Source organism: Mya arenaria, chromosome 9 (assembly GCF_026914265.1).
Source record: "Mya arenaria isolate MELC-2E11 chromosome 9, ASM2691426v1".
In the NCBI taxonomy this organism is placed as follows: domain Eukaryota; kingdom Metazoa; phylum Mollusca; class Bivalvia; order Myida; family Myidae; genus Mya; species Mya arenaria.
In genome coordinates, this window is record NC_069130.1 from 24,147,851 (window position 1) to 24,171,651 (window position 23,801).

At 32.5% G+C, this 23,801-nt stretch overlaps 1 protein-coding gene and 1 long non-coding RNA gene across 2 annotated transcripts; both read left to right on the forward strand.

Moving 5' to 3' along the window:
* Positions 1-4,180: 4,180 nt before the first annotated feature.
* Positions 4,181-23,211, forward strand: LOC128203263 (carboxylesterase 5A-like). Its single transcript, XM_052904597.1, has 2 exons — positions 4,181-5,788; positions 22,597-23,211. The coding sequence occupies exons 1-2, from the start codon at positions 4,212-4,214 to the stop codon at positions 22,880-22,882; spliced, it is 1,863 nt and encodes a 620-aa protein (XP_052760557.1). The 5' UTR covers positions 4,181-4,211; the 3' UTR covers positions 22,883-23,211.
* LOC128203264 (uncharacterized) lies at positions 11,622-20,309 on the forward strand. Its single transcript, XR_008255905.1, has 3 exons — positions 11,622-12,794; positions 18,062-18,184; positions 18,597-20,309. It is a non-coding gene; the product is annotated as an uncharacterized LOC128203264 (long non-coding RNA).
* Positions 23,212-23,801: the final 590 nt, after the last annotated feature.

The following is a 23,801-nucleotide window of genomic DNA, read 5'->3' on the forward strand; positions in this document are numbered from 1 at the left end:
TTGTATGAGTAGGCTTGTGCTAAATTAATGGTGTACACAAACTAAAACCACTAAGAAACATTTTGTTTTGTATAAAAAAAATTCACTCGTACAAGAAAATGAATGAAAAACAAACGCGCACGACCTTTATAGGAAACTGTACCTTTCACAACCAATCTCTTAAATAACTGATACCTCGTTTAAAATTCCGTCAATTTAACACTTGGCGAATGATTGCAATCACCATATCAGAGTGGGTTTCTTTAAAGACATAACTTTGAATGTGACTGATTGTTTGTTTCCTAATCATTGATTTATGGTTATGTTTCACTGTTGTTTTTTCAATCACAACTTTTCCGGTTTGTTCATTTATACGCTCGTATACGAGATGAGGTCATGTCAACATTTCTTTCTTCAATGCATATACAACATAAAATATAGTGGTCAAATATCATTAACTTTATGTTCAGTATCGTTAAAATAATGTCAAAGAAATTACTTTCAGCTGTTCAACAACATGTTGCTGTTCATTGGAACTTGCAATATAAATACGTTATTTAAAATAACAGTGTTATAAAATTTGAATATCTTTAATGAACTTCATTTACACAGACCTGGGTGATCATTTTAGATGAGGAAACATGGGATTTAGAATAGGATAGTTATTCACTTGTGTTTTTAAACAGGTAACATTTTATTTGATATGTATTGGGTGTTTTCTGACGCAGTGTTTTCGGGTACATTTAGTAAATAAAAAATCTTTAAACACTTGTCGGATACTTGTTTTATAAACTCAGCCATTGTACAACAAGATGTATAGATAAGGGATATATCACTGCGGTATACCGTGCAAAGAAACACTGTATAAGTATAGAACAGACGAAAAAAGCAGTGATTTAGAAATGAGAGACAAAAGATCACGGTTAAAGGTAATTAAGAAGTGCATTTATGGATAGGTATAATAGAGCAAAGATGAGATACACGAAAAAAGAGGTGTTGCTGGAAGCAAGACAAGCGCCTATAATCAGTACTCCGCGGGACTGAAATAATTGAAAGCAAACTATTTATTTAAGATTTTTGAGGTGAGAAACAGAATTTAGCAGTAAGAGAAAGCTGAGACATCTCCATGAGGAAGAATTATCAATGCAAATGTTCCGCCAATATCTAATTCACAAATACGACAAAATTTTACACGAATCGGAACAATGAAGTACGCTTAACAATCTAAACATAGGAGACTTAAAGACAATAATGAAATGAAAACTGAACAACAAACGTCAGAGAAACAGATCTCACCCATGGAATAAGCAGATGAAAATTTACGTCGTTGTTGACAAAAAATGACATTGCCCATCGTTTAAACAAGAGGGTGAATGAAAATAGAGATATCATTGTGCATTTTACATTACGAAAGGAAAGGAAGGAGATTTACAGCAAACACAACATTGTCGAAAGGCTCCGGGGTATATAAAGATGACAATTTAACTCGCTTAAATCAGGCGGTATATGACTAATGACTGACTTCAAGCCTAGGACACTGTGAAAGAAGTGTGGGCTCAAGACGGGAATGCGTTTTACAACCAGAAACAGAATAAGGTGAAATAAGTAAAGTGCGGTTACAAGCTAGAACTTCCGTGGTCGAAGAGACAAAGTAGGGTGGTTTCAACTTGTTTACTATATAACACACACAATTTTATAATAGTGATTAGTACATGCCCATCTCAAAATCAGTATATTTATCGAAAATCAAATGTATAACCATTAAATGGTTCAAAACACCTTACAATAGTTTCTCGAAACATTCGTATTGTTATAAAGACAGTTATTGACATTGACCACAATTACTATTTTTAACTGTTAATACATACATGCAAAATATATACATATATATTTACATGGGAAACAAAGGGAAGTAATGTATACAAATCCATTTTTCAAATCACGTAATGGATTGCAGTGGAAGAACGGCAATCTAGAAAACAATAAACAGAAAAAAGAATAACAAAACAGAATAAGATATGCATGTTATATCACTTAATCACTTATTTAATGCAATCAATAACGAATACTGTTTTGCGGAATGAATGTTTTTCCCTATTGTTTCTTTAAAACGAAAACATGATGATTATTATCTTGAAATCATATGTAATCTTGAACCAGTTTCATATTATTAAAGGATTTATATTTAAAATAATTGAATATGCTTAAGTAAAACAAAATTGAACTCGTTGATCAATCTTGTTTAATTTATATGTATGAAGCAATTCTTGCCTTTGATTTATTTTTATAGAAGAGAAAACGGCTGTTGTTGTTGTTGTTTATAACCAATAGGCATTAATGTGTACACGTGATAGAGTTGCGAAGTCGATGTAAACTCTAACGTTAATGGATAAGGGGTTTGTCAAAGGCAAATTTTGACAAATGTATACGATAGTTTGTGTATTGTTTTTATTAATGGTATCATTGTTACAGGCCAAATAATACCATACTATTTCTCAAAACGTTCCAATCCTTCCTTTGCAGCCTTGAAGTGGGTTGTAATCCTCCTAGAATGCATAGGTTTCGGCCGGATAATGTAATTAAAAAAGAGTAATTTTGAAAATTCGATGATTTCTTTAGATAAACGAAGACAACCAGTGTGATTATACTAGGGTAATAGGGTTGTTTTGTATGCTTTTTGGTTAGCTTTGTCACATAAAAATGATAATATGCATATTTCTTCCTTTCTTAATAGTAACCATCTAACTTGTTTTATATTTTAACATATTATAACAGCACATGATGTGTTTTTTATTTGGCATTGACTCATAATACTTTGTGCAATTATTGCTTTATTATTTCTTTCAGCGTAGTTAAAATCTTTTTTTTTTACTCTCACTAATTCAGCACATTATTATAACAATGAACCGTATATTAAACCGAAAACTTTTCAAATTGATAAATCAGCTACTAGGTTTGCTTATTGCCATACGAGTACCCATGTTAACCTTTTACATGATACCTGACGAAGACGAAAACGTGATGCTACAGTCTAATCGAATAAAAAATAGATTCGGCATAAATGTGGTTATTTCACTGATTTTCAGAATGTTGTTGGTTTTGAAAACAACATTTTTGAATTGGCGAAGCACACGAGCATTCATTTTAATGAAAAAATAACACAGCCGATAGTTGCAACTGTTTCTTAACGTTTAACGTTTTTAAAAGGAAACATATACAATCTAGAGTACTTTTACAAATTGTCTGGTCGAGTGCATTACCGATTCCAGTTTTGTATGTTTTTTTTTTTTTAAATTCCACACCATCAATGAAAGTCCGATATCAAGTAGTGTACGAAAAAGTATGTTGTTTTTAAATTTGTTTATTGTTAAGAAACAAAATATCAAACATTGCGTTGTGTCGTGTCAATTTTACCTTGGTCTTTGATATTTACGGCCACGTGAATATATTTTTCTGCCGCACGGCTCAAAATAACATAGAAAAGCATCAATCAAACTAACAGCAATTTGTCACGATTTAAACGCGCAAAACCCACTTAGCTTCAGATTAAATTCTATATTTATTCAATCATTAAACATACAAATTATGAAATCATGTTTAGATACATCAATAGTTAAAGAAACAGAACAATAAACTTCTTGATGATAACAGATGAAAAATGACCAAAATAATATCAATAATTACACAATTCCCCGCCTGGTCATGGAATTTAGTTAATAGATTAATATATTATAAGGAAATATAAGCTCATTGTAAAGCGGCCTTCATATAGCTTCCAACTCACAATTTCATTAAGATCTTGTGGTATTAAACTGATATTGTAGCAGGAACAAATGACAAAATGACAAAGGTGCATGTTTTGATAATTGTCTTACCAAAGTTGGCACAGAAGTCTTCGACTATCTAAATATAATTATTTGTTTTGCTTTCATGCATATACTGGAAGCTACACATGACATGACCGAAACTTCTACGTAATGGTTAACAACATCAATTGAAACAATCATAGCAGTAGTTCAACTTTTATCAATGTTATACATTGGCAAAAATTGGTTAATTGAGTTTCGTTCACAATTATGTTTTAACGATTTGTAGAAAAAAAGTTTAAATATGTAACCACAAACCTGGTTTATTGTTTGATTGAAGACCATTCTGGCGCCCATACATGTCAACAAAATGAATATAAAGTAATCAGATCTCACGTTGATATAAATTATACTTAACACTGCTCGATGCAACATACGAACGAGAGGATGATAGGCGTCGAATTCGTTTTGGTTGTGTTAGGTCAGTTTACATTTACCGATGCAGGATTTCATGCATTTTTACAAACTGATTTAGGTGGAATTAATGGTGCACACAAGAATGTTAGCGTCAATGGAACGACAAAAACCGTGCATTTGTTTCTGGGGGTCCCCTATGCAAAGCCTCCAGTTGGCAACCTGCGATTCAAAAAGCCGGAACCATATTTAAATTTCACGACTGATTCTACCAAGTATAACGGAAACTACTTCCGGAGTGCATGTGTCCAATTTTCATCCGTGGTAAAAAATCCTGTTTTCACCAGCGAGTCAGAAGATTGTCTATACCTGAACATATATAAACCTGCAAAGGCAAGTAGTCTCGCGGTTATGGTTTGGATTCACGGTGGTGGCTTCACATCCGGTTCAGCCGACCAGTTCACCATGGAGATATTAGCTGCATTTGGTGATGTCATCGTCGTTACATTCAATTATCGTGTTGGTATATTTGGCTTCTTTAGTACTATGGATGAAAATGCCATGGGGAATTATGGTTTGTGGGATCAGAGGCTCGTGTTTCAATGGGTCAAGAAACACATCCATTCCTTCGGTGGAGATCCCAACAGAATAACAATCTTTGGTCAGTCCGCAGGTGCTGTCAGCTGTTCGTTACACGCCATGGCAGAGCTAAATCGCAATTTGTTTCAGAGAGTGATTACACAGAGCGGCAGTGCAATGTCCGTGTTAAATCATATGTCTATTGATGCCCGACTTAATGCCATAAAGGTTTCGGAAAACGTCGGATGCAAAATCAGCAAAGAAGATTCAAACAACAAAAGCAAACTAGCAAACATGGTACAATGTTTAAAAAAAACGGACGTGCAAAAAATAAAAGACGTTATGATTACAATAAGGAACAAAGACCAAGGCAGGGGATTACCAGAATTCTTGCCAGTTGTGGACGGCGACTTAATAAAAGTTGATCCGAGAGATCAGAAACAGTTAGAAACTAGAAATAATGATGGTCTTCATTTTTTTGGATCACTAGATTTTCTTAATGGAATCACGAAGTGGGAGGGTGTTTCATTTATGCATATTATACAAAATGACATTAATGATTTATATAAACCTCAGCCACGTTCGGAAACTATCGAAAACTGGCTTAATCGTTCACTGATTAAATCCATTTTCAAACGAAGGTTTCCAAACGAAATTCAACAGTTGGTTTTGAATAGGTATACGAATTGGGATGACCCGTTAAGTCCAGAAACAGTTCGGGAACAAGTACTTCAATTCCTCGGCGATGTCGCATACAATGTTCCCGCAGTTCGTGCTGCCCGCGAACACTTCAAGCACGAGTATGATACCGGATCCGGAAACTACCTTTATCACTTTGTAGCTGAGCCACCCGTTCATGTCATGGAAACTCCCTCATGGATAAAGGGTGCCACTCATGCAGACGAACTATTGTTTCTGGTAGAAATGGACAACTTTGACAACTACTCAGACTGGCAGCGACAACTGTCGGTATCAATGATGACATATTGGGCTAACTTTGCGAAAACCGGGTACGTATTGTAATATTTATATTAATATGGTTGAAGTAGACGTTCTTTTTCAGAGCATTTAAATTCCGATGCATAGTCTGATTAATCCGTTTGTTTTCATTCTGTTTTTTTATTTTTTTTATTTGTATAAACAAGTTTGTCAAACTAGACTTTTAATGCAAAGTTTAATTCAATCTTTAAAACACAAGTTCGAACATGTTCGGCAATGAGCCACAATATTTCCAATATCATTTTAGGAAATACCTAGTAATGCCGTTGTTGATAACATCTATATAATGCTGTATAAAACGTGTGAATTGTCTACGATGTATAGTTTGCATTATGTATATACATAGTTTGTTAATATGAAATACTTCTTGTAACAGAATCCGGATTAAGTTTGCAAATCCGGAATTTTTGCAAACTTATTTTCTTTGTTTTTCACCAAATGTTTTTTATTTTTGTATTTTTAAAATGTGTTAGGTAATACTAATAAGAGATATTTTTTGTTTCCTGAAATTTAATTTAGAAATATTTTTTTTCTGCATTTAAAGTATTTTTTTCCAATGGGATTCGCATTGGAAAATGGCCTTCCCATTGGAAAAATGGTTTTTCCAATTGGAGAATCAGCCCAACATTTTTTGTTGGAAAATTCTCCCACATTTTCAAAAAAGGAATTAGAGATTAATAACAATCATTATCATTAATGGTTAAAATGTTATCTAGAAAAAGTGTGTTTATAGTACTTTTTATCATTGTTTGTAAAAAAATCCCGTCGACCATTTTTTCCAATTGGATATTTCCCACAATTCAATATGGGAAAATTCAGGAAATTGGAAAACTCCAATTGGAACATTGTCCCATTGGAATCTTCCAATTGGTAACATTGGCAATGGGTTTAATCCAATTGGAGGTTCTGGCAATAAATTTTAATGGGAAAATATTTCAACTTTCCTAAATCTCTTTAAAGAATACCTATTTATTTATTTAGGAATATATTTGAAGTTTTGTTTTATTGTTTACCTGTGTCCTGACATTATATCCATCCATTTCCAAGCTAATACTTTTGTGCTGATATCTTAGCGATAAGATTTAAGCATCTTTTGATGAATTTGAATGCAATAAATCATATCAAAAATTACCTGAAGTATTCTTACTCAACCAGTGACACAAATTCCAATTTTTAAATATCTTTACACTAGTTTCATCTCCTCAGACGCCATTTTTAATCGATTAAGTTGTGGTTACAAACGACTAAGAACTGATTAATTTTGAGACCAAAGCTATACTCACTTTTACGTTTGAAAATGTTATTTCGGTTGTCAGTACCTTTACACAAAAATGTACCATTTTCTTGATTTTTAATGAAGATGTAATTAATTGATGGAAATCCATATGAAATGTTTTACCTAAGATAATAGTTTATTTCATACACACTGTTCTGCAGGGGAGCAGGACCTTTCAACCCCAAGAGGCTTTTCAACCCTTCTAAAAAAGAACACTTTTCAGTTTTCAACCCTTAGACTTTTAAACCCCTATGTCAAAGACTTTTCAACCCCTACCTATTTGGACTTTTTAGCTCCTATATCAAATACTTTTCAACCCCTAGTTGAATTATTTTAATAACCATATTAAAGACGTTTTAACTCCTAAACCAAAGACTTTCCAACCCCTATTATTTGGTTTTGAGCTGGTCCAAGCTTAACACCATTAAAAATGCTGGAAGGCATTTTAGAATGTTAACATGCATCATGTGCCAATGAAATGCCTTCCTCAAACAGTAATACTAGTATATGTTTGAGAAAAAAATATCGAACTGTACAGAAATATAAAGCTGGTGAATTTTGCATTACAAAATAAACGCTATTGGTAATTAATGCCATGTTGTCACTTTACTACATACCCGGTAGTAGTATATAAGCCAGTCATCCTACAAGATAGCAGTGAAGCAAAAATACACATATGATGATTACTTGTAAATCATCTTGTATATGTGGAAAAAATGAACTTGTTATCTAGCTGATTGTAAAAACACTTTGTCATTCTTAAAGGGACTCGTACCTCATTGGCACCAAATAATCATTTTACAGGGAATGTGTCTGAAATAATTAGTTAACTCTTTGATACTGAAATTGCAGAACAAAATACAATGAAAGTATGAAAATAAAGTCTTGTTTTAATCAGGGGTGAACCTACCCTTTTTACGTCATGGACACATAAATAGCATAACCACTCAGCAAAAGGGACTCGTACATAATTTATGGATATTTTGATCATGCATACCTTGGAAGCAACACCATTTATTTCGTATTTAAAACAAATTTGCTAAAGAACCACATTTTACAAACTACGAGCTATAACTTATACAATAAACTCATACCTGGTTGAGCATTTTTGGTGTAGAAATGAGGCACCCAAAATGCCAACAAGTACATATGCATGCATAAATATTGAAGCAATGGTTAATATCGTCGCTTAAGTATATCCCTCACGCATCAAAATTAATTTTGCAATTGCACTAGTGGCCAGAAGGAGGGGGGGGGACCCCCCCCCACCAACCACAACGTACCGATGTCGTCCAAGTTAACTTTTCGTTTCGAGGTAGGGGATACAGGGTAATCCAGAAGAACTGGAAAAAAGGTTGTGAAATTGCGTAAATTTGTTTAATTTTTGTTTAGTGACATTGTTATTCAAAATCAATACATACACATATATAACAAACATCAATTGTGACTGATAATCCTTTAACTACATACTAAATAATGCATCTATTGAAAATATTTATTACTGATAACAAGATTGTAACCGTGTTTTAAATAGCAGAAAGCGCAAAAAATATTAAATGATTAGTAAATGCTAAAAGATTTATTGTGGTCTACTATAGTCTCATAAGGTAGAAATACCGTGTGTAATTCTCATTTCTTTCAAATTTAACTCGATATCCTTCATAAGAACCATTGTTTTCGACATTTATTCATTCTTTTAGGAATATTGAAACAATATTATTAATTGTGGTAAACCTTATCTGGCAGTACTTAAGAGTGCATCTTTGACTTTATTACTCGAGTAAATGTACCTTTCAAACCGGTTTAACACAAACATGTCACCGTAATCAATACCATCTGCGTTAAGATGTCGGGTATGTGTTAGACGAATGATTTTGTTTAATGGAGCTTTGAAGAGCGATGAATGACACTAAGGTGGTGCCAAATTGATATCTCAAACACCCATTGGTAAGTCATTTATTTTTTCCATTTAATTTTTGAACATATAAACAGTCAATAAGTAGGACATCTCGTAAAGAACGTTCACTTGAAACAGGCATTTTCTTATCCACACTTCGACAGGGAGTGGGGCTACTCTGCCTAAATAGCCGTCAACGAGTATTTTAAGAAATATCAAAATAATAAAAAATGGTGTCCCAGTGGTTACACCAGTCAATTGTAACCATGCCCCCCCCCCATAGTCCACCTAAATGACCGTCAATGAGTCTTTTGACGATTTTAAGACTATGGCAGTTACAGGGATACACATGAAATGTCAAAATAATAAAAAAGTATCCCTAATCGCTCATTATTGTAGCTACCCCCCCCCCAGTCTAAAATTATAGACGTGTAATACATTCTTCCCATCCTTACTGGTTGACGGTACATTTCCGAACAGGGCACAAATCCTGAACACCTGCTAAAACACGCGTTTGTTTACCGTAATCGATTATTCGATGATCTAGATCAATACAGAGGCTTGCCTTAGTCACACTTGCGAAGTTTCATCTTGTTTTGTTAGATATTTTTCTAAAAAATGCCATTTATTTAATATAGCATACATTTTAATTATAATTGTATGACCATGTATTTTCGCTTTTCAAGTGTTCGGTATTTGTGCCCTCCATAGCGTAATTGGAAGGGTGATTTACTGTCCATAAAATTGAACGATTTTCGACATAATATTGACGAGATCGTGAATCTGTACTTTGACAGCTGTTTTCACGTGAACCAAAGATGTTTCATACGAAAGTTTAACTTACTACAACATAAACTCTCCAAGATAATTGTAAAAAACATCAGAAAGTGTTCGGATTTGTGACCTTAGCCAGTAACGTCTAAACGGGTTTGTGCCAAAACCGGGGGTGTTTTGAAAAATATTGAAATTGTATTAAGTGAAGTATTTTATCGTTTAAAATGATCATAAAGGTTTATATTCCTACTTTACCATGTAAGTGAAAAGTAATTTTGCATTAAAACACATTATTTGCCTTTCCAATAAAACAAAAGTTGACTGACACAGACAACAATTATGCCAAGCGGAACAACTCGACCCAATCGTAATAACTCGGCCACCACTGACAAGCTTCATGATAGACCTCGTAAATACAATCGTAACAACTCAGCCATGGCCGAAATGTTCCAATTGTTTAAAAATTGTGCCCTGAAGCCTTGCAGGTGCCCTTCATGTATATATCGCTATGTTTTGACAGCAAGAAATGAAAAAAAAACACGTCAAACTTATAATTATTCATAGGATATGACATTTTTATGTATGGAAGTGATATAAAATAACATAATCTGGTAATATTTCTTGTTTAATGATATTTTTGAGATGTTAAATGCTTTAACCCGGAATCCCGATCGGAATAACTACCCACTTTTGATACTAAATAATTTGTATGTGAAGGATTTGCCATATCAAAAAACATACAAAAATCCGTAAACGTACAATTCTTTGGTCTATTAAGATTTAGCTGGGTTGGCTGGACCGAAAGTAAAAGTCCCCGCTATTCCCGGACCTTGAGGGGGGGGGCATGGTTACAATTGACTGGTGCATTATTGTAGCAAGGGGGATAGAGATGGCGCATTTCCCACTAAAATTGTGTAAGGATTTACTTATTTAATAATTTAATATAGTTGACTAAAGAGTATTAAACTAGTTCAAAATGAGCTATTTCAGACAAAGTCGCTGCTATCCCCCGCACCTAAAACAAGGAAAGCTGTTTTACTTTTTGTTAGGCATATGTAATAACAGCATTGAGGAACAACGTTTAAGTAATATCTTTACTAAGCTTTTAAGGTTTTTTAAACTGCATGTATATATAAAGGTAGAATGCCTCTTATGGGCATCATTTCAAACTATGATCAGCTTGATAATTTCTTATTATTATGTGTACCATTTCCTGATTATAAATTTAGAAGAATTTTACTGTCAAATTAACAAATATAATCAAACTGTACTTAAATAGTAATTAAAATTTTAACACAATGTTTTGACAGCATAAAAATGAGTCCTTGTGAATGTCATTTTACAGCGAAATCAACAAGTTCAAAAAATACTCATGACCTGTTCCTTATCAATATGAAATATCTTTAAACTTTTAGGAACATTATGCAAAAAACAAACATTATGTTTTACCTTCGGTATAAGAAAATAACTATTTTCTAATAAAACTATTGTTGAAAAATGTAAGCTAATGAAATGGAAAATAAAAAGATGCTTGAAGCATCTTTTTATTTTCCATTTCATAATATTCATGTGAGCAGTTCATCTTCAAAGCAACCCAGAAGCTGACAGCTTCTGGGTTGCTTTGAAGTTGAACTGCTCACATGAACCCACAAAAGATGTGTAGGTATGTGCTTAACAATAAAGGATAAAGCATTAAAATGAAGCATTTCAAGTGGAGGTTTTCATTAGGGTAGTTCTATCTTAAACACACACTTTACTTTACTAATTATTTTTTTCTCTTTTTTAATCTATTTTCTTTAACCAATTTTCTTTAACAAACAGTAGGGTCAGTCCCAGTATACAGGACAATTATTCAATAAAATATTTATCCTTTTGATATCATAATTGTTAAAAAAGATATCAAAATGTAAAGAAAAAATAACAGAGACCGGGTTCAAACTGTGGTCGCCAAAATTGCAGTCCAGTGTTGTATCCACTGCTATGAAAGTTTACATTTGTTTATTTGATTTAATATATACCTTGGTTACAAACATTAATTGATAACATCGACTAGCCAATCACACATTAAAACAGTTAAAAAATTATTTATATTAAAAATTAATTATACTAGGTATGCCCACCTAGTAATCTTTTTTAATGGAAAAAATGTGAAAAATGAATTAATTGTAAACTATGTGGTACTTCAGTTAGTTAGTTTCAATGCATTGTACACATTGATACCAATTCATGTCAGTTTTCGACAATTTTCTCTTCTTTCGCTATTCCATCAGACGGTGTATAGCCCCTGAATTAAGTTTCACTCTATTTCATTGAGTATATTTCTTAAAAATCCTTTTTTTGTTCGAATCTGTTAAAAGGTCAAAAAGTCACAGTCATGTGAGCATCTTTGAGGCCTCTCAGTTATTATAACCAATGCACCAGTCAATTGTAACCACGCCCCCCCGGTCCGGGGGTATACTGGGAATAGTCGGGGAAATGGGCCGTGTTTTTACTTTCTATGTGGCCACGCAGGGCCGGGTGACCGCAGTAGTTTTGTCTTTGAGCCAAATTTAGCCGAGATTGGGCCTTATATAGAGTCTCTGGTGGGCGGGGGCATTTGGCCGGGGTTTTACCATCAGTTCGTCCCCGCCGGGGAGGGGGATTAGACCCAGGGTTGGCTGGACCGAAAGTCAAAGTCCCAGCTATTCCCCGGACCTGGGGGCGCCGTGGTTACAATTGACTGGTGCAAAACATATAAGATATTTATAAAATAAATAAAAGTACAGTTAATCAATATATCTTAATTTTAATGTGGTAAATTAACAAAGAATGAGATAGATGCTTTATGCAAAATCTCACAAAGATGTAAAAAAATACTAAAGAGTTCGGGTTTGCTAGTTTGTAAAAATATTTCATGGAATCATGGTAAATTGTTATATTATGTCCAATGACAGCCCATATATTTTTTAACTACTCGAACCTTTCTTGTTATAATTCTTATTATTTATTTTTTTAGTTGATGTGTGATGCTGATAATACAGAGACAGCTAGAGTGACAGAGTTTGATGAATAAACTTAAATTAAAAAGACAGTGAGTACAATAATCTATCTTAACATGTCTTGTGTGTAAAGTGTGATTCCGAAGCAGTATATATATATATATATATATTATATATATATATATATATATATATATATATATATATATATATATATATATATATCTTTTTAAGTTTTGAATCACAAATTTAGATCAAAGATCTATTATCACACTAAACCTAAAGTATATATGAAAAGTCATGTGAATTGTGCAAGTCATATAATATAAAATTTATATTGATCAAGTCAAGCCATGCCATGTAAAATAACTGACATCATATCAAAGATTGTATGAATCATTCTCAGAGCTATTGAAAATATTTAATTGGTTGTAAGTGGATCATGCACGGTAATTTTGAGTAACCCACCATGCAGCCAATACAATATGGCTAAAAAGGCTTTGATAATATTTTTTATCTAATGTTTATCTTTCCTAAAATATTTATATTTATAAATCTATTTACTGGTATAAATCTGAATTTATTTATCTATTTATTAATGCATTTATTTGTTCACTAATATATACAATACACTTATGGTTGTATATTGTCTAGCTAATACATGTATACAAATATGCATAATATGCATAATTATGGGGGTGGGGTCATAATTACCTATGGTGTACTGTATTGTTCTTACGAAGATATGATTTTGACTAAAGTTCTTACTGAAAAAGCAGTGCAGACTGGCTGTTTAAATAATTAATTAAATCTTAATGGGTTTAAATGTATTTTATTTTATTTTTAAAGATATTTTAGAGTTTAAAAGGAAGAGAGTCTGTTTTAAAGACTGAATAATTATTTAGTCAGGATAAAAAATAATTATTTTTCAAAATCAAGTTCAAATAATTTTCCATTATTTGGCAAATGGAAAAAAAGCTTTATATATTAAGAATGTTTTACTCGATAGATAATAGGCCCAGTATCTTTTGCATTGCAACACTAAGAAAGTAAATATTTATTTTTTGGCTTTTACCAATTCCATCAAAGTCTGTGAGTGGCTCATGATGCTAGGCCTGCCAATTTAATGGTTTTCGAAATCATAAATTGAGACAACTTATAACTTTTGTATAAAATCTTCAAAGCTTTCAATAACTAAACATGTCATCCACCTTATTTTCTCGATTTAAAAATAGTTTTCACTCAACAACTTACTTATTAATCAGGATAATAATTTGATAATGACTATCACTATCATTCTGTAAGATAATGTACTGGTTCATAAATTTAATCCCCAATATATTAGATGAGTGTGATAGTATATGCTCTTAATAGTTGTAGCCCGGAATTATACGTAGGAAACAATAGGGTCATTGGACTGTTACACGAATTTCAATAGCTCGAAATTCACCTTTTATTTGTACCGGCATGGGAAAACCCTGTTATGTTAATACATATAGCCCGGAATTAACATTGGGTTTTCCCATGCCGGTACAAATAAAAGGTGAATTTCGAGCTATTGAAATTCGTGTAACAGTCCAATGACTCTATTGTTTCTGAAGTAATGTGCGTATATTACAACGGTTTAATTTTGTTTGTACCGGAGGATTAGGTCGGAAAAAACAGAATAGCTATAATTCCGGGCTACAACTATTCCGGGCTATATATAATATATATATAAATGCACGAAATCAATGTGGGATTTTCATTAAGTTTTGGTTAAACCATCTTTGTAACAAATTACAGTTACTTCCAAATTACATCTTATTCTACATAATACAAACTGGAGGACAGTTTCTTTTTATTTGGTAATGTTAAGAGACTTGAAGACGAAAAAATGTTTAAATTCAGAAAACCTTACACAAAGTAGAAACCTTCTATTAATGTCATTATCTTGAAAAAATTAACATGCCTTTTAGAAATTGTATCAATCTGTGAAAATCTACATTTTGCCTTCGACATGTTATACAATTTAAGGATATTTACATGGAAATTAAGTTCAATTCTAAATTGACAGTCATGTATTTCTTCCAAAATTTTCATAGTATAAGGAACATGAATTTTTTATGAATTTAAGTGCATAACTGCAGATAAGGATCATTATCCTAAATCAATTACAAGCCAATTCATAGTCATGCATATAGCCCCCTTTTCAAAATATGATTGTGATTGTCTCATATGACCAGTCTTTCTCTGTGGGGGTGGGGGCTGTCAGTCATAAGGAAACCTTTAAAAGGCATATTCATTCAGCCAATCAGATGTCAGATTCAGTGAAAGGGGCGATGCTAGGTCAAGTAAAAGGGGTGGAGCTAAAATAAATACTGACATTCAATGAAGATAAATCCCCCTTTGGCCTCACAAATATGTTTCAGTCACACTAGGGGTTGTGACAGGGTCAAGCCATAATGGAGCCATAGGCAAGCAGACTTTTATTAACCAACAACAACAACAGGTGTAATTCTTACCAACTGAGGAAAAAACTTTAGAGGTTTTATTACTGCTCATTTTCTTATACAAATTAAATATCTAACAATGACAAATATAAAATATGATAATTCAAGCATAATATTGACACCAAACATGACACATCTTGCAAATGGTATTGAATAAAATTCCTACACTTCTTATAATGATAATACATGAGACCAATATCAAAACCATTATCCTGTTAAATAGGACAATGGATTTGATATTGGTAATTCACAGACAATACAATGTAATTAAGTAAAAAAATACACAGTATGCACATCTGGCTTCAAACAAAAATTGTTGCTTAGACCAAAAAAAGTATTTATAGTTTCCATTTAAATATCAAATAGGGTAGGCATACGGTAACTGTTTTTTTTGAGGACCATGTTTCTTTGGCAAACTGACCTATATCAGGGAATTATTAAGGTCTTTACTAAACAAGCACATATTGATCAAAACACCAAAAACAAAAAAGGATCAGAAGGATAAAAATAGGGTCAGTTGGGCGTAAAAAAAGATTTTTGAATCCTTATTTTGTCAATGATGTCATGTCAGTGATCAAAATGATAACACAATTTAAGCCCTGCATTCTGGAATGTGGGGCTAAATTCTTGATTGTGTTATAGTAGGGCCAAAAATAAAATGATTTGGTTAGGGTTACATCCTTTTTAAAAACAGAAAGAGTAAAAAGTATAAAGGATTTCATTTTTAAAATACATAATATATATGCGTTTTCACTTTAAAATACATGCATTGTTACAGTCTTGTTTTCAGTAGGTAACTTTTCCTTAAATGCATTCTTTGGAAAGTAATTTAAGGTTTATTATTCAAAATATATGTTAGTCAACTTGTGTACGTATTGATTTCCAACTTTTTTATTTTTTGTTTAAACTTTATTTATTAGAATTTCTTTGCGTAAATACCTGCTTATGTGATAAAAGACTGCTGACTAAAGATTAGATTTCAGATTTTGATATTTCCTTTCCAAATTTAATGTTTTACAGCTTAAACTGTTACTAACAGTTTAAGAAAAATGCATAAAACATCAATTTTGGATGGAAGTATGAAAAGCTGCAATCTGATATTTTGTCAGCAGTCTTTTATCGCTGGTTTGCAGATATTTACGCAAAAATTCGCTTGTTCGAAGACAAAAATTTAAAAAAAAAGTTGTCAAAACGTTCAATCTGTGAGGTTGCAGCTTTAATATAAGACTAACGTAAATATTAAAAACACAAGAGGCCCCTTTAATATTAACATGTCAATATCAAAAAGAAGATGAAAACTGAAAACTATGAGAAAGTGTTTTTATAATTAAAGATAAATTGCTTTAAGCAAATATCTGAAATTAATAATTGTCATGCAAAGCAGCCTGTAATGAATATGAATATTAGATTTTGGCCTTGAACACCTTTTTAAGAAGAGTGTTTTGAAGTAAGGATTATCATAATGCTGAACTGAATATTATATACTGTAGCTTTGTAGCAAATCCTTATGATTAAAGTCACTGTGTCTTCCTTATGCTGTGATAAAGATCTCCATAGTAACATTTCTAAACCTAATAAATTAAGTGAAAAAGGGTGTTTATTGGGGGTAATAAAACACATCTTGATAATGGCCAATTAGTTTTAATCTTTCAAGTGTTGGTAGGATGGGAGGGGGGGGGGGGTCTTAACTTTTTGAACTGCCAATATTTTCCTGGTTATTTTGTCCACCATGTCAAAATGATCTGGGTTGTTTTGTCAACCCTGTCTAAATGGGTTGGACTTGTTTTGTCCCCTTAGTCAAAAATGACATGGGATGTTTTGTCCTACATTTTTATAAAGGAGTTCAGAATAAATAACACATTAGTTTTCATGCTTATATAAAATAAATGCAAATGACTTTCATTATAAGTTTAAAAAATACTCTTAACGCTGCATTCTCACAGATTTACCATTTTTACAACTTTTTTATTTTGGCCATGGAAAGAGCAAATTTTTGCGTAAATATCTGCAACCCATTGATGTAAGATTGTTGATAAAAACAGATCTTAGATTTTCATATTTTCGAAAATGTTTTAGAGCTTAAACCCTTACTAAGGGTTTAAGAAAAATGCATAAAACATCAATTTATGAACTTAAATATAAAAATCCGCGATCTAATTTTTTGTCAGCAGTCTTATTAACTGGTTTCCATGGATTGTAGCAAAAATTGGCTTGTTCCAAGACAAAAATTAAAAAGTTGTCGAAATGTTTAATCTGTGAGAGTGCAGCTTTAACTATGGAAGCTTTTCAGTCATTTGCCTATATGTCTATTTGATTCAGTAAATACTTCATATAAAGCTAGGCTTATTTGGATATGCTTATTTTTCACCGGGTTCTATTTTTAGCACATAACAGCTTCATTACAAGAATATATTAATTATTATTAAAGCTGCACTCTCACAAATTTACCGTTTTTACAACTTTTTTATTTTTTTTTTGTCTTGGAAAGAGCAAATTTTTGGGTTAGTATCTGCAAACCAATGTTAAAGACTGCTGACATAGATCATATCGCAGATTTGCATATTTTCGTTTGAAAGCCAATGTTTTGTGGGTTAAACTATTACTAACAGTTAAAGAAAATGCATGATCTAATTTTTTGTCAGCAATTTTATATCACTGGTTTTCATGGATTGTTGAAAAAAAAAACTTCCTCTGTTGGCCAATTGAGAACAAAATCAAGAGGTTTTGGGTTTTGCTGTTTATACGTTCTGGAACTTTTCCAAAGCATTTATTTATAGGACTTATGAATTTTATGTACAGCATTCTGTATATTGTCAAGTGTCCTTTTTTAAAATTATATACAACATGTATAAATTTTCATGTTTCAGGAAATAACCACCATCTCTCTCAGAGGTCATCTTTCTCATTATTGTGGGGAAACCTCAAAGGGCATCAGGAAAACCTTCATTAACCTCTTTGTGCCCAGTGGCTTGTGCAACAGTGTTTCAGATGTATAAATACCTTTTTAATTTGTGTATATCAATTGTATAATGACTTGTTTTTATGTATTAAATATATATATATATATATATATATATATATATATATGATTTATTATATATATAGACTTCCTGATAGCATTTAAGTTGTGAAATATTAAATAATCTAATCATAAAAAAATGCTTGGAAATGACAAAAAAAAAGATATTTGTCGAATAGGAAGTTTCACCTGTCCTGTTTATATTACAAATCATTTTAAATCAGACAGAAAATTCAATATACTTGTTGTATCTCACTGTTTATTTGTCTTCACATTTTGTATTGTCACATCAAGTCTGTTTGAACATCCTAGAGAAGATAAGTGTATAGAAGCGGATATGATATAATAAATATGCATATAAATGTGCTGGGGATTATTTTCAGATTATCATTAAAATGGGGATAATGGATGACTGGCCACACATATGGGGCTATGGACAAGCTTCAGAGCAGGCTGCCAGGTGTTGGTGTTAGTAGTTTATACTCCGGGTCCCGGCATGAGCACATTGAAGGGTCCCAGAGTGACAGTTCAACCACCGCACACCTGTCCTGGGCAGAACCAGTACTAGGTGTCTTCACCTCTGCAAGTAACTGACAACTTCTGTACATGCCAGGTGCAGTGGTACAGTTCGAATGGTCGTAGAAAAGATTTCATAACCAATCACAACAGAGGTGACCTGGTCCGCCCGGGAATCGAACCCGGGTTGTCCAATTCAGAGTCCAGCACTCTACCGATTGAGCTGACCGGGCGGACATATTAGCTACATTAGATGACAAGCCAACTATGCTGGACATTCTTCACAATAAAATGTGATGTCACAGGAGCTGTCTATCTCAACAGCTCACACTGTCCGTATTTGACTAAAGGAATGAATGAAGTCACTGCAGAAGTTAGATTGAGGAATGTCCATGTCACTACCCATCATGTGGAAGGAGTTGGATAAAAAAGTGTGGCCTATGTATTGAAACTGCTCCGATTTCCAGTTACGGACAGTCTTGATTTGTTTGATTACATTTTTGACCAACATGATGGTCTAAATGAACACTTACTGGTAACTGGTAAAATCATGGCCCAGATGTTCCAAGAGGCAGGCGAGTGTGAAGTTACTAGACTCCATTTCTTTATATTATGGGTTGATCTGAGGTTCCAGTTCAGTTAAAGTACTGATGGAACACCAAGTGTTTGCCATAATACAGCAACATTTGATTTGTAACTATGTATTTGTTTGAATTGTTGAAACAGTACTGTTTACTAAATAATGTGTATGTATATGAAGAATAATATTATAAATAATTTGTAAGAACCTTTTGATATTAAGTAAAATGTCGATAAGTCTAAATATGTATCTGTAAATCATTTTTGTATATCTGCATCACATTGCCTATATTCCTCAATTTATATTTTTCTTTTAGCCAGTCAATAACTTTTCTTAAGTTCTATCTTCAAAATTGACGGGACAGGGATTATAGCCCTTAATTAACCCAAATATGTAACATTCAATGCAAAATTTCTAATTGGCTGCATTTAGGCAGTTCAGATGCAGGAACAAACATCACTTGGGTCCTTAATAATAGCTTTCCATCTGACATAGAAGATCCAATAAAAGGAATTTGCCATGTGACTGTTTATTAACTCTCAATTTATTGAAAGTGAAATTACTTACATGATTTGTAAGAACTAAGTTATAATGATATCAAATGATTGTTTAAATAAAATAAAATAGATGATTACATACATGAACTATTTTTATTTCTTGTTTGTCAATATGAAGAGTAATGCAATGGCTTTTGAATTTCATAAAAGAAAAGGATGGAAAAATGTATGTTTATTGTTTAAGCAATTAATTAAGTAATAAAAGCATTTTTTTTCTCTTTTTTTTCAAATAGTGCTATCTTATAATACTGATCGTTATTTGTTTGATTTTGGTACAAATGAAGTATATAAGGTATGTCTAATGATACAAATAGCAAAAATTCAAATGCAAATCATGGTGACTTGACTAAATGTGAATGGTAATTGAATCAAAATAGTTAATAAATAATAATGTTCATTTGAAACAATTGAGAGTATAAGTTTGGTTTGTGTATGCCATATATTCCCGGGGGGGGGGGGGAATCCCCAGCCTTATAAATTAATAATGAATAAGTATATTACTATGCGCAGTGCTATAATTAATTAATAAGTAAATGTGCTGAGTAAAATTTGTAAAAATTCTGTCTTGTTTTTTATGTATTATTTATTTATCATATGCATTGACAATTCATTATAATTTCATAATATATTATTTATTCTTTTATTGTATGTATTCTAGATCATTAAATAAATATAAGTAAATATGCATTCAAATTTCTGTATTTAGTCAATAAATGTTGATATTGCGCTTAGTTTCATTAAATCCCTTGGTCTAATATCAAAATCCCCTGAAATTAAGACCAAAATCCGCTGGACTTTAGACCAATATTCCCTGGAATTCAGACTAAAATCCACTGCAAAGCATCTCAAAAATATGGCATGCATGTATTTGTGTCTGTCTTTTACCTTAAAGGTTGTATCCACCAGGAATACTTTTTGTATCCTCTCAAAATTCAGACTAGGAAACTGACTTGAGGTTGAATTTATAAAATTATGTTTTTCATCATCTTCAGACAAATAGAAAATACTCAAAATAGCTATCAGCTAAAATCTTATTCAACAATAAATGTTTGAGAATGCTAAATATTAGAAGTACACAGGGTATAAATCTTGTGAAACACATAGCAATAACGTGCTAAATAATGCACGTGAATCTAGGTAACTTGTAGTAGTAGAAGTCAAGTATCATCTTGATTTATTACAGCAGAAGCAGTGATTACGAACTTCGTAATCACAGCCCCAGAAACAGAAGCGTTTTTATTAAATCTCCCAGGTTGCGGAAACATGGCACATCGCAGGTGCGGATACAGGAATTGATGTTAGAGGGGTAGTAACTTAGGGGCGCAACTTTTGACATGTGTTCCTCCCTCAGAACCGAAAGTATATGGCATAGTCTGTTTTACGGGAATTTGGGGTTACTCCCTCATGTATGTAGTCGGAAATGGTGCATTATGAGCTTATTTTATTACCTTTGTTTCTCCGATATTGATGAAAACAGTAAACTTCGATTAATTTAGAGGTGGCGCACGCCGGGCGCTTAAACCGCTAGTGCTTCGACCAAATTCCTTGAGCTACACAGTTCGTCCAGGGCCAATTCCCCGCTATTTTGGCGCGAACACAAAACCACCGACTGTCCCCCCGGACCTGGTGGTGGGGGTGGGGATGCTTACCATTGACTGGTGCATTACTTTAGCGACAGCGATAGGTTTTCATATTACTTTTTCCCTGTTTGAATGTAATATCTTAATTGTCTGTTAATATGTTCACTGATAAAACTTTTGCGGCCTGGCACATTGCATCTCATTAGTCATGGCAGTATTCTTCAAGTTCAGGCTTCTTATTTTCAAAATTCAAAATGTTTATTTTCTAAACCATTAATTGATTTATCAACACCATATTCACCCATTCTCATTTACAAGAGGTATGATAGTGATAAATCAAATGTGGAACGCAGGGCACCATCACTCTGGTGAACGAGAATAATTTCATATAGCACAATGTACATGAAATAATGACAGTATGGCGAGTCGTTCCTTCACTATTTTTACCCATAAATGCCATAAATTAAGCCTTTTCATACAATAGATCTCTATCACCTCTCCGACTCCTTTATAATTTGTGTAAATATATGAACATAATCATTTCCAATGGGATTCCCATTGGAAAAGTTGACTTTAAATGCAAAAAAAAAACATATTTCTAAATTAAATTTCAGGAAACAAAACATATCTCTTATTAGTATTACCTAACACATTTTAAAAATACAAAAATAAAAAAAAACATTGGGTGAAAAATAAAAAAAAATAAGTTTGCGAAAATTCCGGATTTGAAAACTTAATCCGGATGCTGTTTTGTAATCAACTCAGAACACAGTTTTTGTTACATCCAATTTGTATACAATTACATAACGATAACGAATGAAAGACATAAGACCATGGCAATTGTAATCAATCAAAGAAATGTATTCATATAAAAACTGAAACAAATGAAATGAAAGAAACTATGAAAAAATAATAATTCAAGTTGTTTTCAGAAGAAAAGACGTCTTCTTACTTTTTAATGTTGATACAAGGTTTTATTTCAAAAGCCTTTGATATGAAGAAGATGATAGTTCTGTCTGTTTTTTTTTTCAATTTCTATTCGAAATTTATATTTCCGATTCAAACACTTTTGACCTTATTGTGGTTTTCCAATAATAGCAAGATAAAAAAGTTGAACAAATAACGAATGAGTTTCTTCTGTATTTTAAAGGTCACCGAATCAAATCGACAGCATTCCAAAATGGGTTCCGTATAATGACAGACAGGAAATTTATCTCGAATTCAGCCAGGATATGGGTCCGCATTCCCTCAAGAAACACCTTTATTCCGGTGAAACCAACTTCTGGCTTAAGGTGTTCCCTGATCTTATCAAGGCATTCGACAATATGGAAATGGCGGAAAATCAGTCGGGTACATCTGCCTCAATGCACAAGAGCAACATGGATATATTGCTGCTAAGCAATGCCATTATTTTTTTTTTATACATATATATCTAATGTGGTTTAAAAATGTCCTCGTTTGATATGTTAAAAACAACTTATGACACAACTTGAAAACATAGGTAATCGGAAGACAAATCTTTTTTATGTCTATATGTTAAGGTGAATTCATGTACAAATCATGTATTAAAGCCGTTATGAATGGTAGCACAAGTCATTGTAATAAAGTCATGGTCTTTTTACTGCTGCTTATTAGATTAAAGCGTATATTCAGTGTTCAAGAAAATTTAAAGCTTATGATTAACCGCAGCAATTGCATTAATCTTACTTCTTTATTTCATTTGCTTTAACAAAATATTTGCAATAAATCGGTTGATAGAAATTTGTTTACTCTTTTCTTTTAACAACCCGCCAGTTTAATGGATGGCTATGATTGAAGTAAGATTACTACTGCCATTGTTGGAGTACAGTTTCTATGCCTACGTCATGACTCCGCTCATTTTGTATGCAAATAAAAAATATATTGCTGTTTTGGTTAATTTCCTTCTCAAAAAATATGTGCCTTAAAATAATTGTTTTTAGCAAAACAATTGTTAGAGTCGGAGGTTAATTTTAGGGTAAGTATATCTACCTGAATCGAAAATATGTATTGACTTTAAAATATATTCAAAGAATTGTTTACTTGTATTTAGAGTATCAAAGCCCTATCAAATAGATTCTTAAAGTTTTAAGCTGTAATTATGATATATTCTGAATCTACCAATGTTTTAACCCGGTGCCGGGAAATATCAACAAATTCTTAGATTGTTTTGACTGCTCGTGTCATTCTATCCGAGATTCTTTGATTGCCAGACAATCCCCGAAAATGGAAACCTTTAGTATATAATAAAACAATTTGTTTTTCAATAAGAACGTCATGTGAGATGTAAATTTCAGAATGACGTTGTGCGCTCTAAATTTTGATTATTACTGTGTT

Excerpts from the sequence above, each read along its gene's own strand:
- LOC128203263 (XM_052904597.1), top strand. The coding sequence starts at position 4,212 with ATGCAACATACGAACGAGAGGATGATAGGCGTCGAATTCGTTTTGGTT. Across the intron at positions 5,789-22,596 it reads GCTAACTTTGCGAAAACCGG|GTCACCGAATCAAATCGACA; the intron begins GTACGTATTGTA and ends TGTATTTTAAAG.